Below are 14,828 nucleotides of genomic sequence, written 5' to 3'. Positions count from 1 at the left end.
TTATCTTTAAAAGATGCGCACGCACTTAATGTTGATTATTCTGGTTTATTGTTGAAGCATAAACACACACACATACAAAATATCAGAGTAATGTGATTCCTCTAGATTTATTAAGAGAAATAAAGGCAACTTCATCCCAGAATGCAACACTGCATTAGAAGATCGCAATCAAGATGTCAAACCATTTTAACAATGGGTCTCACAAACAACAACAATAAATAAAATCACAATAACCTAGTTTTAAAATGTTAGAACGGATTTGTTAAAATAAAAATGGCCATCCTACTGATATTTTGACAACACTGTCAAAATAAACCAGACAAGACATAAGATACATAAAATACTAAACAAAAGACATAAAACTTTAATCCTTTATCTACACAAATGATGGTAAAAGTTGATTTTTACAAAATACATTTATTTAATTTTAATTTAAGAAATTACATAACAAATCAATAAAAAAAGAATATTATAAAACAAAAAAATTAGGATGGAAAATAAATTAAAAAAACTGTTATAAATGGCCAAAACAGAAGAATAAAATGCTGCAGAAAATTAAGACAAAGAAAGATCTTAAACATACACAAAATGATACATTATAAAGTCGAAATTAAGGTACCTCAAAAGTATTTCTCCCTTTTTAATACTATTTTCAGTCAGACAAAATACTTTTTTTTTAAATCTGCACAGGTTTTCTGTTTGTCTACAAGTCCATTTTTAAAGTGAATCAAAAATACAGAATACATGTTACGGCTAATAAAGAGGGCAATACATTCTCATTATTTGCTTCTTATTAGTTTCGGATTCTTCTAAATCTGGATCACATTCCCAAAGCTGTGTTTACATGGAGCAGAAGAGACCTGGGTGTTTTGCTTCCCTGTATTTACAGTCATGTAAATATCCTCAGATGCTGATCGTGTGAGTAGAACTGTGTGTTCATCCTCTTGGCAGATAGAATTCAGAAACCTGCATTAGTTGATCAGACATTCCAGTCACCTGGTTTCTGTCTAAGTGCACAAGTACCATATTTAGGATTCTTAAAACCAGCATTCAAAACACATTCAAGTCTCTGAATACAGAAAAAGATGCAGCCCATAACCTGTGTAGTTAGAAACATTCCAGTCATACCCAGGATAATGTAAACATTTTGACAGAAAAATGGATAGTGCAATTGCCTTATAAAGAGTACACACATCTAAGAATCAAGGCAGTGAAGATTTCTCCTGAAGACTCTTTGATATAAATAAAGCACTCTCGTTGGGTGGAAACATGGCTTTGGATTTAAATCAACGTAGGCATTAGTATGATGATCCACAGGGGGACCATCACTGACATAGAGCTCTGTCATTTAAAGTTGCTGATTCTCCTGTGGATCTTGTTTTTGCTTAAAAACAGATAAGTATTTCCTGAGAAGATTTTGTGGAAAGGACTAAACAATATTGTCTGCCACAGAATCTCAGCATTTACATCCTGGCTAAAATAATTTCCCTATCATCTTGGTCGGCTCGGGGGCATGAGAACAGCTCTCTTCCCAATCTGGAAAAAGAAAGAAATAGATCAAACATGTTGATAGTCGTTCTCCTCTGATATGGTTTTATGTTTATCTAGCTGAGTCAAATTCTTCTATTTCAAGTCAGAAAAAAAACAAGACTGGGGACTCATGACGCTGTAATGTAGCCAATATTCTGAAACTATGTCAAAAACCACACACAGCCTAATAAATAGCAATGCCTTTTTAGGATTTAAGAATGTCTGACTAATATCTGAATTAGTACCAGCTGAGTGTGAGGCAGTGAAGACAGGGCTGCAGTGGGCTTTGGCTTCACTGGAGGGGTTGGAAGTTTTGGCTTCATGATCTTGAACACAAAACAGTAACAATTAGTAATGAGCAAGTGATGACATCCAAAGATCAGGTTTCAGCATCCTTTGAGCTCACTTACTGGTTTTGCTGTTAGTGGTGGAAGAGGTCTAGATGGTGGCTGGGGCTTATTCTGAAAAATGCATATTATTGGATGATCAGCTAGAATATATTTGAAGGAAAATTAGTTATATTCAAAATTTTATCTGCTATCATACCTCATTATAAATGGGCAGCAGTGAAACTGCTGTTGGCTGCATGAATGCCTAAATGAATAGTTCAGAGGTTAAAGTAGAAGAGATGGACATAATCTAAGATTTGAAAAAGTAGAAAACAGAAGCTTAACTTACCTGGTATTTTCTTGTTGGCTGAGGTATTCCTTGTGTGTATTTGGGTGGCTGTAACGAGATAAAAACACAAGTAACATTGTTCATCGTTTTAGAGAATTCCCATTTTTAAAGCTTGAACAATAGTCCAAGAAACCTGTTGAGGCCAACAGATGCTGCATCACCAGGTTTCTTCACTGGTGTAAAGACTCACCTCTGGAGCAGCTCTGCAGGGCTTCAAATCTCTATCCGGTCGATTCAGAGCAAAAGACAAAGGTTTGCAGGCTTGGGTAGCTGATGACTCCAAAAACACCGGCTGACTAATGACCTTGGACCCCACAGGAGGACCCCCTCGTGTACCACTTGACCGGAACACTGGGTTTGATTGTCCTGAGGTAGTTAGGCGGCTAGAAAGAAATTCACACGGGTTAAAATTACATACGAGACCATGACATCTGTTTTTTGTGCCCTAAATGTAATTCTGTCAGAAGTAAGACGGGAATAAATGGTTTTAGTACCTCTTTGTAGGTGTCCTTTTTCGGATATAGCACATCAGACTCACAACAACCAGGACCAAGAGCAGAAGAAGGCCAATGATCACCGAGACAACAACCACAACCGGGGCTGAATCTACACACACAAAACCTAGTTTTCAAATTTTTTATATTTTTTAATGAACAACCAGTATCCAATCCAAATGAAGCTAATCAGACTTGTAAAGTGCAATAGGGAAATTTTCACAAATGCCTCATTTACATCAGTTTTGAGAAAAACAATGATGCTAGAAACCCCAAAAAAATCGACAAGGGCAGCTACATGGAAGACTGAGAAACTTGACAAACCTTGAGTCAGCTCTGATTGTTGCACATCACAGAAAGGTGGAGCCCATCCAGGGTCACAGTGACACTTACTCTCGTGGTTACACACCTGTAAAAAATGTAACTTTTAGGCTTGCAGTTCTGCTTCAACTGTTTTGAACCTGAGCTTTGTTTTCTCACCCCGTGGTTGTTGCATTTAGATGAGCAGTCGTTTTTTCCATAGGCTTTTATGTTTCTGATGTCTTCACATCGATTGTTGTAGCACACCTGACAGATAAAAAATAGAGTCAAATCTCCACTTCATCTGGGCTGAAATTGCAAAAGCAACTTTCTTACCATATTGTTGCCACACTTGGTGCCAGTGGGCACCATGCCCAAATCTGAAGGGTAGTTGTCTTCAGGTTTCATGGTTGCTTCATTGCATGTGACTCCATTTCCTACTATATAATAAGACTTCATGGACGTCACCGGAAACGTCCACCCACCAGAGCAGAAAAGAGTTCCACAAAACTGATCTCTGTAATGAAACAACAGCCAGGAATTATGAAAAAAATCTCACAGAAGAAAATCACTGACTGTTGTACGCTTACTTCGCTGCACATCTTTGGCTAAACTTCCTACAACTTCCATGTCGACTGAAACACTCGTCTGCAGCGACTTCAGCATCTGTCAAAAACAGTGGGTAAGATGATACATGAGACTGAATTCAAAGTCAAATAAATCATCACTTAATGCAAGTTCACCTGGTCCCCAAAGCCTTCTGCAGTGTTCTTGTCGAGATGGACAGTTTCCGTTATAGCAGTATCCTTTTCCGCTGTTGCACCTCAGGCCATTTTGAGCAAAGGTGTCAGCCGGACAGGCTGCAGAGAAGCCTGTGCAATATTCAGCCAGGTCGCAGTCTCCTGCTTTTGGTCGGCAGATGATGCCTGTTGGTTTCAGCTACAGACAAGAGACAAACACAGATGGCACTGTACCGACTACTGAAATACATCCTCTCACACATCACCAGGCAGACAGTACAGTCTGACTCTGGCTGGATATGTGCAAAAACAGTTTTTTTTTTATCAATGCAACCTAATGAATCAAGTGAGAACTAGATACCCGTTGTAGCACTTACTTGGCAGTTGTGGCAGCATTCTCCTTCTGCACACTGAGCTCCTGCATTCAGCTTGCAGGTTGTGGCATTGCAGCATGGATTTGTGCATTCCTGTAAGAGGAGGACGGTGAAAGTCCTTTTCTCTACATGCTGTGTGTATGCATTCTTTTTCAGCATGTCAGGCACAAACCTTAGCTGAACCACAGTCACACTCTTCTCCAGGCTCCAAAAAGGCATTTCCACATACTGGCCCGCCAAAGATGCGACTGGTGGAGGGAGTATCCAGCAAGCAGGCAGGGTTGTACTCTTCTAAAAACCTTCTGAGCTGAAGTTTGCTGCAGCTGCTGAACTGCTCGGGATACACAATGCTACGGAGGGAGATAGCAAGATTTTAGAAGGAGGAAATGAGGTGACCCTGTCTTTTTTAAAGACCCACTCTGATGAAAATTGTGTTTCTGATGTTTCAACATGTTCTTGTGGCATTTTTGTGATGGTGGAGGAAATATTTTTAGATTATTAGGGTTAAAATTGCATTTCTGAGTATTTCTTGATTCAAATGGTTGTCAATCAGGAGCAGATGCTTCACGCCAACCGTTCCGCCCACAACTCAGACGGCAAATTACTAATGAACTCCTGCCGCTCTGAAGAAACTATGTCCTAGAAAATGACACAGGTTTTTATTTTATTTGAGCTAAAAACAGCATAATAATAATTAAAATACTACTGGAAACACTTTTAAAATAACTCAAAAGATGATCAGAGTGGATTTTTAAGAATTGTGGATATGGCAGGGTATAAGTTTGTATTGTTTATGGTGCTCACCCAAGACTCTCAGCCATGATGCAGCCCCTTTTTGATGTATAGGAGCCACACACACAGTTCTCAGTGTCATGGGTCAAGCCCAAGTTGTGACCCATTTCATGTGCAATGGTGGAAGCCACTCCTATTGCATTGGTGTTGTGGTCCTGTATGCACACAAAAAGTATTACTATACAACTTTTTGAAGTTTTAAAGAGATTTGATTTTCTGGTAGTATGAAGTACCTCATTGATGGCTCCAGAGTTAGAGGTGCACATAGCATTGGTGTTAGCCAACCCGACCGTCGTACCTTCAAAATCTATGCCTCTAGACAAAGAGAAAGCAAAAAAGATTTACAAAATGTTTGCCCATTTTCTCCAACAGGGTAAACATCAGCTTGGCAGCATCTTACGTGATTAACTGTGCATTGTCGTGCTTGATCTTTTGAACCAGGTTCCGTTGACGCCACTCAATGAAGCGAATGAGGGTGGTATCTGAATTGCTGCTAACCTCAATCTGATCTCTGTTTGACCAAATAATCAAACCGACCAGCATCACCCGGACACCCACAGGACGGTACAGCTGGTAAAAGAAACAAATAACATTTCTGAATATATTTAAAACACAAATGCCATGAGAGAAGGATCCCACAGAAAACCAATGGCGCATTCATTTACGTGTGAAGAATTTCAGCTCAAGTGTGAATATTCACAATTAGATTTCACAAAAAAAGAACTCTTTCTTCCTTTTTTGCTGGTCAGAATCCAGGCAGTTAAGAGTAAAATCTCAAGACAGTACAGTCTCATAAAGTGTGAGACATAAAAACAACCTAACGTGAAAGTTTTTTCTGAATGACTTCCTACATACCTTGTCCACGTGATTTGCAATTTCAAGCACTCTTGACTCGATAGTTTTCTTACTCCCATATTTCTTGTACTAGAAAAAAAGATATAATTTAGCATTATAAGCAGTAGCATTTTGCAAATAAACTAAATTTGGGGGGAAAAAAATGTGGTCTAAAGAAACACAAAGAATGGAGAAAAACACCTCAGAGTTGTCCACCACCACAACAAGCTCCACCGTCCTGGGTTTGTCTGCTTGCTGTTTGGTTTGAGCTCTGCTTTTCTGCTCGACAAAAAGAAATACAAATATGCTAATTATTACTATATCAGCATATATATATTTGTTGTTTTATATTGGACCCAGGTCTTAGTTTTAGGTTCCTTTATGTTAACAATTCTTTGTATTGTAATGTAGACTTCCCGGTTTATCTTAACTGAAATGGGTATTTTGTGTCAACTTATAGTGTAAATTTTCCAGTATATTTTTTTTGTCTTGGAACAAAAATGGTCAGCAGTCTTGAGTTTAGATATTCTTTGAATGTGGCCATGCTGTCTCTTTACCAGACTGCCAAGCTGGAATACTCCAGACGGACGAGCTCCGTGATCATAGAAAGTGGTCGTGTTTCCATGGGAACAAGAGCTCCTCTTCCTCCTCAGGTGTTTGTAGTTGTAAACTGCATGAGGACCCTCATCACTGTGAGCTTTGGGGTTTCCTCTGTTATCCAGCATTTCGGCTTCCTCGCTGGCCAAAGGTTCAATCAGGTACATCCGGTTTCGGAGGGTTACAAATCCCCTGCAGAGCAGAATTTAAACTTCAGAACGTCTCTTACTGTTATAGCCGAACTAGTCCATGACATTGTTTCTTCATTTTTAAATGTGCATTCCGGGAAATAAATTGTTTAACTATGTTAATATGAGAATGTGGTTGCAATATGGAGTTTAAGATACAGAACTGCAAGAAAACAACTGCCTCACTCACTTCATTCCTGAACACAATTCAATGCTGGCAGAGGACTCCTCTACTCCTACAATGTGCCCGTGGTAGTAGCAGTGAACCTGAAATGACACATTTCAGAATCAAAAGACATATCTGATTACACAAAAAAATATGGCCTAACCACAAAGAAAAGACTGATTGATGCCGTGGTATTGTATAAACGGATGCCAGTTTGAGTCCCTCCTGCAGAAATAGTTTGAGTTTCCTCTTAAAGAAGGAACAATTTGATTGAGAAAGACATCCTGTCATCTGATATATCGCAATAACTTGAAAATTAAAGTATTCCACAAGTGACTAGTTGGAAGAATTTAAAAATCTAAGTAGTTATTAACCAGTCAGTGTGGGTCTACATTTTACAAAACTGTCTTTAACAAGCTAATAATTCAAAAAAATAACTTAAATCTTGTTCAAGGGTGTTTGCAAAGTTTTAAACGCAATAACATTTGTATATATACAAAAATATATATTTGTACTGTTTTTGCATTGCTTCTGTCTTGCTTCCATAATTGCTTTTTTATTTATATCTTTCCTAATGCTCCTTGACATGATAGCTTCATTAAAATTCCTCCTTGTAATAACAGAAAAGCTTTCTGTTCTGTTCTATTCTATTCTATTCTATTTTTCCTGTAAGCACTTCTGATCAAGCATCACAAAACCACTCAAACTAGGTGTCAATGACTGATTTCCTGTGCAGGTATAGTCAAACCTGAAAGTGAGATCATTACACTGTCATGAAACTTCTCAGAATCATTTTAATTCCTCTGATCACTAGTAAGGCTACTAAAAAGTTGCATACCCTAAGATCTGGAGTAGATGTCACTTGGGCACCATCGTCAGAGTAAGATGTCACAGTAAAGTTTTTCCCAACAAGATATCTGGGGGGAAAAAAGTTAGTTTTAATGCTAGGCCTAAAATTAAAAGTTGATCCTTTGAAAAGACTATAAAAAGTGTTTTTACCTGTTCTTCTCCAGGTGTAAGGTGTATTTTCCTCTGTCTATACTTAAAGAGTATTGGAGTACATCAGGGTATTTCTATTTCCACAAACAAGAATGAAGGTTAGAAGTCAGGATTTAACAACAATGTCACAATCAATTTGTAAAGTAAATCTCATCACCTCATGTGGAGCAGTATCTTTGATGGTAGATAAATCCTTCAGCCTTTGAGGAACCACTGTTTGGTACTTTGAGACATGAGGCAGAGTCCTCACATCAACTATACCTGAAAAGATCATCAAGTCTTTATCAGAAAGAAGGAAAGAAAAAAACCCCCGAAAGAAATAAAGAATGTTTTGAGTTCCTACCCAGCGACAAGACAAAAATCCATTTTAGACACCCCAAGTGTGTCATGTTGCTCTGTCGGACAGACTCTGTCATTGAGAACAAGAAGTCTGAAAGAAACGTCTTCCAGTCTCCGCCCATCTGCTGTGTAATATCCTGGAAATGGACAACTGAAAAACCCGGCTTCCAACTGAACTGACGTTTTTGAAATAAAGGAACAATTCCATTTTATTTTTCTTTATCTTATTTAAAAGTTAACTGATATAATTTTTTTTTATTTGAACACATTCACTTTTGAGCCTTGCACATAGTTTTTGCTGCACCATAAGTAAAGCATTAAGACAATATACTGATTTTAAATTATCTTATGAACAATAAAACATACAATGTGTTTTGTTTAAAAGCGAATACGATAAGTCTCAACAATTTTATTTTCACATAAGAAAATGTGGTGTTTGTCGCCATCTAGGGTTTTTTATTGCAGAGTGCAGGTTTAGTTTCACCAATTCATCCTTTTTTTATTTTAATGTTTTATGTAAATGTAACTGTTACAGAGCATTAATCTTATTTATTTGAAATTCTTAATTTAATTTTTTTTAAATCAAAACTGAATTGGGCGGTTGGGACTGACGTCATCAGCACGCGCCACATTCAAGCGTAAACAAACCGTTGTAGAGCGGCGAGCTGTGAAATCGACTGCCAAATATGTCGAGGCCGGAGGTTTACCCGTTTGATAATATTTCAGCAGCAAGCCGCAACAGCGAGCAGGATCCGACAGAAGCCTCGAGGCAGCAGCTATCCGAGGACGGACATCCGTTCTCTTTTAGCCCGCAAATTGTCCGTCTTCACAGGGAGCACGACATGTTTGAGGTAACAAACGGTTCGGATGATCGGTTCAGGAGCAACAGTTCATGACCTCTGAAGAAGTCAAATACAACACGATGTAACATGACTGCTGTTTTCAGGACGGAGATATCCACAGACACTTATACCTGCAGGACCTCTATACCTCGGAAGCAGAGGACAGAACAACACTCAGGTGAGTTAATGATGCTGCTTTGATAATGTCAGGTCTATGCTGCCCCTCCCCAATTAAAATAAAACGAAATAACACAAACGTTTTTTGTAGACAAAATGCATCTTTATATATTTTTGATTAAATGTATTGTGTTGACAAAGGCTACGTTTAGGTGATTAGTTGATTAATAATGTTTATCTATCCAACAATCACACTTTATTTTTATAGCACCTTATTTAAATATAAAAGTATAACACAAAGTGCTTTACATTAAATCAAAACAAAATAAATAATATAAAAACAAGTACGAAAATTAAAATAGGGACCCCCCCTCCCTATGCCTACACACAACCCTCCACCCCCACCCCTTTCATACCTCCCACCCCCTAAATGATGAGGATAGACAGAGAACTGAGAAATAGGCTCACCACGAGAACACAATGTTTGTCACTGGAAACGCTAATAATCCCTCTCATGCATTTGTCATAACCAGCCAAATGCGGAATCACAGGCGGGGGGGCAAGCCTCAAATGAATGGTTCCACCGCTTTAAAAATTATATTTCCTGCATTGATGCTGTTTAAAGACCCACTCTAATGAAAATTATGTTTGTAGTGTTTTTTAATAATTTTTTTAATATTCAAATGGTTGTGAATCAGGAGCAGACAAAAAAATGTTTCTAGCAGTGATGTAGCAAGCTCTCTGCTCCACTTCATTCTGATGCATTTACTTCCATACAATTAGATCAGTGTACGTCTTCATTTTTCCTTGTCTGAGCTGGCATCTAACGCAAAACTGTACGGCTGGATAGCTCCAATATTGCTCGCCATTTTTGTTGAATTGGTAATGTTAGGTTGAGGTTGTAAGGGGCTGTAAAGATAGCAGAAAGAGTGCAAACAAAGAGATGATGGGAAATTAGGGCCGGCTTACTCCTCGCCGACAGTCCTGGCCACAACCCTGAGGCGAATTTCAGATGATCTACTGCATCTCTGGAAAAACGTTGCCCCAGAAAACAACAGTTTTTTATATTTTGGCTACAACCGCATACTTATAATTAAAAGACCGCTGGGAACACTTTGAAAATACATCTTAATATTATTAGAGTGGGACTTTAATTGTCCATAATCAATAATTACCTAAACCAAGAGATTGTGGTCAAGATGTCATTCAGTTGACTCTTTGTTTATTGTTGTAGTGTTTCAGAATTTCCTTGTCACATCTCCGGCTGCAGTGCACAGTTTAGTTCGCTGGGAGAGTATGAGCATCACTACAACTCCTTGCACAGAAATGTCTGCAGCTCCTGCCGTCGCTGCCTGCCCTCTGCCCGTCTCCTCGACATTCACATCCAGGAGTGGCACGACTCTCTCTTTGCTGTCCTTGCCCAGAAGCAAGACATGGTGACCATTTTTAACTTTTTGGTCCAGACTTTTCTATAGTTGTTTCTATGTTTAAACAGGATTTTAGAATGTGTATCTTCTTTGCGTTACTCAGTATCTGTGTTTGGTGGAAGGCTGTGGACAGAAGTTCAGAACTGGAAAACAAAGGAAGGATCATCTAATAAGAATTCACAAGTATCCTCCTGACTTCAGATTTGATAAACTTAAAAAGGAAAGAGGGTAAGAGCTTGTAAGTTATATTTTGTCCACTAGATGGCAGCACATTTTTTGTGAAATTAAGATACTTTTTGCTTTTACACTTCATGAGCTAATTTCTTTTATTTATGCTTTTAATTGTTTTGTATATACTCCTGCAGCATCACTGAAGTAATTTGATTTTTTTTCTCAATTGTTAGACTTGCCCGTTGATTTTTCAGCTTTATTAAAAGTACTCTCTAAAATTTATTGTCTTTTATTTATTGTTTGCTGCACATTTAAGTTTTTTTTGTTGCTTTAAAAAGCTTTTTAAAATAATTCACAATACATTTTCATTAATAGAAACAAAGGTGGAAGAGGTCAGGAGCAGAAAGTAAAAGTCATCGAGGCTGTAAATGACGTGTGTGAGTCTGAGGGTGTTTGTGAGGTTCTGTGCAACCCAATGTCTGACCAACCTGAGGAGGAAGAGTCCATGGAGATTTGTGAGAAAGAAGCTCCCCTCATGGAGGATATGCCCTCTCCAGTTCAGGATTCAGAAGTGAATGCCCTGCCATTAAATCCTCAATACTCCCGCAGGTTAGTTTTATTTTAAATCTTTTAGAAGTAACTATATCTAGATTAGATGTATATGAACATTTTTTTGCTGAAACAAAGTTATTTCTTACTTAATTTAAACAATTCTTCATAACAAAATATATAAAATGAGAAAAAAAATTCTAAACTTTTTAAAAATAATATTCAAATTATTTTTAGGATTCCTAAAACCGTGTGCTTTGGTCACGGATCAAGCCGAAGCTTCAGAGGTCAACGTGGACGGAAGAAATGAAACATTTCCATCAACTTTCCTCTTCACTGTCCTGAAAAATTCTAAATAACTTGCCTTTCAAACTCTACATTTGGTTAATTTTGTTCATTTATGTAATTAAAGGTTTTGCATAACAGAAAAAGTTTGTTTATTGGTGTGTGTCTTCATGCGAGCTTCCAAACCCCAGCGAGCATTCCTGAGAAATTCAGTCATTCCGGGTTCATTTGTGATAGAAAGTTTGACAAAAGAATGTTAAGTCCACCATATGAACACTTCTTGAAAAAACAGAGAAGAATAGGTGATGTCAAATTTTATATAATTAACTGTAATAATAGTAAAAAACAAGTTTTCCCTTTTTTAAAAATCAAAAACAATGTTCAGTAATTACAGAGTTGTGTTGTAGTCATGTATAGCACTTTTGAATGTACTTAAATGGACCCTGTGTTAAACGTTAGTCAAACGAAGTGCTGCAACCGTTTATGGAAGCAAACAATATAGCAGATTCAAAATTGTGAGGCTGAAAATATAAAAATTCTGTGAAAAGTTGTGAACAAATGGTGAGCTTTGGACACTTTTACATTCACCAAAGACCTTCTTGTTCACAGTCAAATCTCTTTGCAGCGCTTGAAAGCTCAAACTTGAACTGCTTTGTGGGGGTTTTAAGGAAAGAAAATCCCATTTCATTAGGACTGTTTTCATCACAGCAGCTGGTTAAAGGCACTAAAAAGCTCTTTAATTTTAAAATGTTTAAATGCATACGTTCCAAAAAAGATAATTGCATTAAGCGTTTTTTTGTCTAACTTGTAAAAGTCTTTTATACGAAAGAATGCTTACACAAAAATAATGAGTGAAGTAAAACCATTTTCAAGATTTCTCTTACCAAAGATTAATATTCACCATTTAGGCCAACTGTGTTTCTTAATTAGTTTTTGAATCCATTTCAGTTCTGTCATGTTAAAATAAGCACTTCTGTGTTAGAATAATTTCATTTTCTATTTTTTGGTCAAAAAAGTATTTAAAAGTGCCTTTAAATAATGTGTTTTAACACCTAGACGACCCACTAGAAGTTTAAACTTTTTCTAAGGTCTCTGAAAAAAAAAGTTATTTAATTACATCTGAGAATGATCTATTGGGAGTTCAAACTTCCTAAATCTCAAAGTCATCTTTTAGGAATAAGACAAAGAAGGAATGGAAGAGCTGCCTCTGTCTGCTATAAAAAGGCTCACATAATCCAAGTAAGCAAAGACCCAAATTTACAAATTGCATTATAGCATTAATATTTTTCCTGTAAAACTGAATATATAGAATTTCTGTTAACAATAGTTTTTGTAAAAAAAAAAAAAAAAAAACAAGAGCAAAAAACACTTCAGTTGTTCATCAATTGAAAAGTTCAAAACAACAAATTGATCCATGCCAGTTTGCATTATAATGACAGCTTGAAGGCAACTCTTTCAATAAGCAGCTCAGGGTTTTATATTTAAGATAAGTAGTACATCCCATAAGGTCCACTGAATAGTCCTGGTACCGGTAAGGCGGGCCGCGGGCCACTCAGAGCCCCGTACAGGGCCGGTGCGCCCATGGATGCGCTCAGGGGAAGAGGAAAGGCGAAGGCCGGCAAAAGCGGCTTGGCAGCCAGTTTTAGCTTCTCCAGTTCGGCCTCCTGCAGTCTCTTGGCTTTGGCTCTGCGGTTCTGGAACCAGATTTTGACCTGAGTCTCTGTGAGGTTCAAGGAGCTGGAGAACTCCGCTCTCTCCGCGATGGAGAGGTACTGTTTCTGACGGAACTTCCTTTCCAGGGAAAGCAGCTGAGAAGTTGTGAAGGGAGTTCTGGGCTTCCTGTTGTTCTTGTGTTTCCGTAGATTGCATGGAGTCGGGCTGGGAAGTCCTGGAAATAGATGCATAATTTTTTCTTGAGGGACTTTATTTTTAGCCTTACTACTATACATTAAGATGTTTATGTTGCGCAAAACGGAGAAAAAAATACAATCATCTTTTGTACTGTTGCTCAAAAAGTCATTTAATTCTTTTAAAATAAGTATTTTTCTAACATTAATGATTCTTTTTCAATTTTTGGAGTTAAATAATGAAACAAAGCTATATACTAATAACATTTTCTGCATTAAACTAAGGCCTCTGTTTTTAAATCATATAATCATAGTGAAAAGAAAAAAGAAAACCTTAAATGAAGTAAAACTGTTTTTATATAATTAAAATACTTAAAGTCTTCTGTTCTCACTTATGGAGGATGCGTAAGAACCTTGAAACCAAGCGCTCGTGTCCTCGCTGAGGTCCGCCGCCTCCGACTTGGAGCGATGAGCTCCGTTCGGTGACGCGCACTTGGTCTCCTCCGCCCGGACGCGTCCTGAATCGGGCTCTGGTGAGCTCCTACTGTCCGAGATGAGGGACTCCACGCTGAAAGGCAGGTCGGAACCTTTACTTTTACATCTTCTCAAGGATGGCAGGTTCAGGTTGTCGTGTCCGACTCCACCAGTGGCCTCGTCTTCCGGTGATTGACGCTCAGCAGCCGAGGGCGGTGATCCCTGCGCGCAATTCATAACGCACAACTGGCGGTGCCATACAATCAATTTTCTTGCAGCTCTTGCCGCTAAGAGTTGTTGGGTGTTCGCTTGTGGTCGTGCAGGTGAGATGTTCCCAGAACCCCTTGATGTTACGCAGCTGCGTAATAAGCTTCAAGTTTTACGCACGGGCTTGTCTGCTCCAGTGAAGTGCCATGGGGTCATTTCTCATCTTTCCGCTTGCCTACGAGCCTACGAGACCTCAGATGTTTCCACGTGACTGTGCTGTTGTGTCTTCTGATAGGTCAGCGCTCAAATGACAGCAGTTTGGTTTCTCCGTTTTTTTGTTTTTTTGGACCGATGTAAAGCTCTCATCAGCTGCGGATCACCGAAGATAGCGACTTGAAAGGGGAACTGCTTTCCATTACCTTAAGGTTCCATATTGTTTTCATTTGAACATAGAATCAGTGGACTGATAGGTGTTTCCCTTTCAGGCCATTTTTTTAGTCATATTTCTGCCTTTATTTGTGTTTTTGGTTCAAAACGCCCCCCCCCCTTTTTTTTCATTTTCAATGCAAAATCAAATACAATTTTCAGAAAAAAATAAGAATGACATAAAGATTATGGCTCAATTCTTGAATATTACTTTGGTGGGTGTTTTAAAAAATAATTTCATAAAAACTGAATGAGATTTGTTACACTGAAAAAATGATTTTAGTGCAAAAAAAATAAAGAAGTTCTTAGTTTAGACAGTTGAATGAAAATTGTAGTGCAAAAACAGCTGACTCTGTTGTGGGACTTCACTGAATTAGATGGCAGTACATTTTATTATCATAGCCAATCAAATTTTCATTTACACTTGTCTTAGGAGCTACTAATATTTGAAA

At 38.1% G+C, this 14,828-nt stretch overlaps 3 protein-coding genes across 4 annotated transcripts; 1 reads left to right on the top strand and 2 right to left on the bottom strand.

The window, feature by feature from the left end:
* Positions 1-29: 29 nt before the first annotated feature.
* On the bottom strand, positions 30-8,220 carry LOC101166736 (disintegrin and metalloproteinase domain-containing protein 8). Its single transcript, XM_004077407.4, has 25 exons — positions 8,036-8,220; positions 7,850-7,953; positions 7,693-7,766; positions 7,532-7,610; positions 6,718-6,794; positions 6,300-6,531; positions 5,944-6,021; positions 5,764-5,832; positions 5,309-5,478; positions 5,142-5,223; positions 4,921-5,063; positions 4,289-4,466; positions 4,120-4,209; positions 3,746-3,941; positions 3,593-3,668; positions 3,339-3,519; positions 3,183-3,269; positions 3,027-3,111; positions 2,703-2,814; positions 2,399-2,591; positions 2,209-2,256; positions 2,077-2,124; positions 1,941-1,991; positions 1,776-1,856; positions 30-1,536 (listed from the first exon to the last, which is right to left on the bottom strand). The coding sequence occupies exons 1-25, from the start codon at positions 8,151-8,153 to the stop codon at positions 1,492-1,494; spliced, it is 2,697 nt and encodes an 898-aa protein (XP_004077455.3). The 5' UTR covers positions 8,154-8,220; the 3' UTR covers positions 30-1,491.
* Positions 8,221-8,655: 435 nt separating this feature from the next.
* On the top strand, positions 8,656-11,568 carry znf511 (zinc finger protein 511). Its single transcript, XM_004077177.4, has 6 exons — positions 8,656-8,882; positions 8,978-9,051; positions 10,225-10,426; positions 10,521-10,645; positions 10,964-11,197; positions 11,375-11,568. Exons 1-6 carry the CDS (start codon positions 8,718-8,720, stop codon positions 11,445-11,447), a joined length of 873 nt encoding a protein of 290 aa, XP_004077225.1. The 5' UTR covers positions 8,656-8,717; the 3' UTR covers positions 11,448-11,568.
* Positions 11,569-11,721: 153 nt separating this feature from the next.
* Positions 11,722-14,205, bottom strand: LOC100049217 (homeobox protein MSX-2). Of its 2 annotated transcripts, none has more exons than XM_004077176.3 (2): positions 13,662-14,205; positions 11,722-13,310 (listed from the first exon to the last, which is right to left on the bottom strand). In XM_004077176.3, exons 1-2 carry the CDS (start codon positions 13,978-13,980, stop codon positions 12,904-12,906), a joined length of 726 nt encoding a protein of 241 aa, XP_004077224.1. In that variant the 5' UTR covers positions 13,981-14,205; the 3' UTR covers positions 11,722-12,903. The 2 variants fall into 2 exon arrangements, with proteins under 2 accessions (XP_004077224.1, XP_011482809.1); XM_011484507.3 differs by having other exon boundaries at positions 13,683-14,174.
* Between the last annotated feature and the right edge of the window lie 623 nt (positions 14,206-14,828).

Source organism: Oryzias latipes, chromosome 15 (genome assembly GCF_002234675.1).
Source record: "Oryzias latipes chromosome 15, ASM223467v1".
NCBI lineage: Eukaryota > Metazoa > Chordata > Actinopteri > Beloniformes > Adrianichthyidae > Oryzias > Oryzias latipes.
This window is presented reverse-complemented; position numbering and strand designations above follow the sequence as displayed.

What these genes read in the sequence shown, in the direction of transcription:
- LOC100049217 (XM_004077176.3), bottom strand. Translation starts at nt 13,980, where the DNA reads ATGAATTGCGCGCAGGGATCACCGCCCTCGGCTGCTGAGCGTCAATCA. An exon ending in TTCTTACGCATCCTCCATAA is followed by an intron (nt 13,311 to 13,661) that starts GTGAGAACAGAA and finishes ATCTATTTCCAG; the next exon opens with GACTTCCCAGCCCGACTCCA.
- znf511 (XM_004077177.4), top strand. Translation starts at nt 8,718, where the DNA reads ATGTCGAGGCCGGAGGTTTACCCGTTTGATAATATTTCAGCAGCAAGC. An exon ending in GAGGACAGAACAACACTCAG is followed by an intron (nt 9,052 to 10,224) that starts GTGAGTTAATGA and finishes TTATTGTTGTAG; the next exon opens with TGTTTCAGAATTTCCTTGTC. An exon ending in TTGCCCAGAAGCAAGACATG is followed by an intron (nt 10,427 to 10,520) that starts GTGACCATTTTT and finishes TGCGTTACTCAG; the next exon opens with TATCTGTGTTTGGTGGAAGG.
- LOC101166736 (XM_004077407.4), bottom strand. Translation starts at nt 8,153, where the DNA reads ATGGGCGGAGACTGGAAGACGTTTCTTTCAGACTTCTTGTTCTCAATG. An exon ending in AGCCAACAAGAAAATACCAG is followed by an intron (nt 2,125 to 2,208) that starts GTAAGTTAAGCT and finishes CTATTCATTTAG; the next exon opens with GCATTCATGCAGCCAACAGC. An exon ending in TGCTGCCCATTTATAATGAG is followed by an intron (nt 1,992 to 2,076) that starts GTATGATAGCAG and finishes TGCATTTTTCAG; the next exon opens with AATAAGCCCCAGCCACCATC.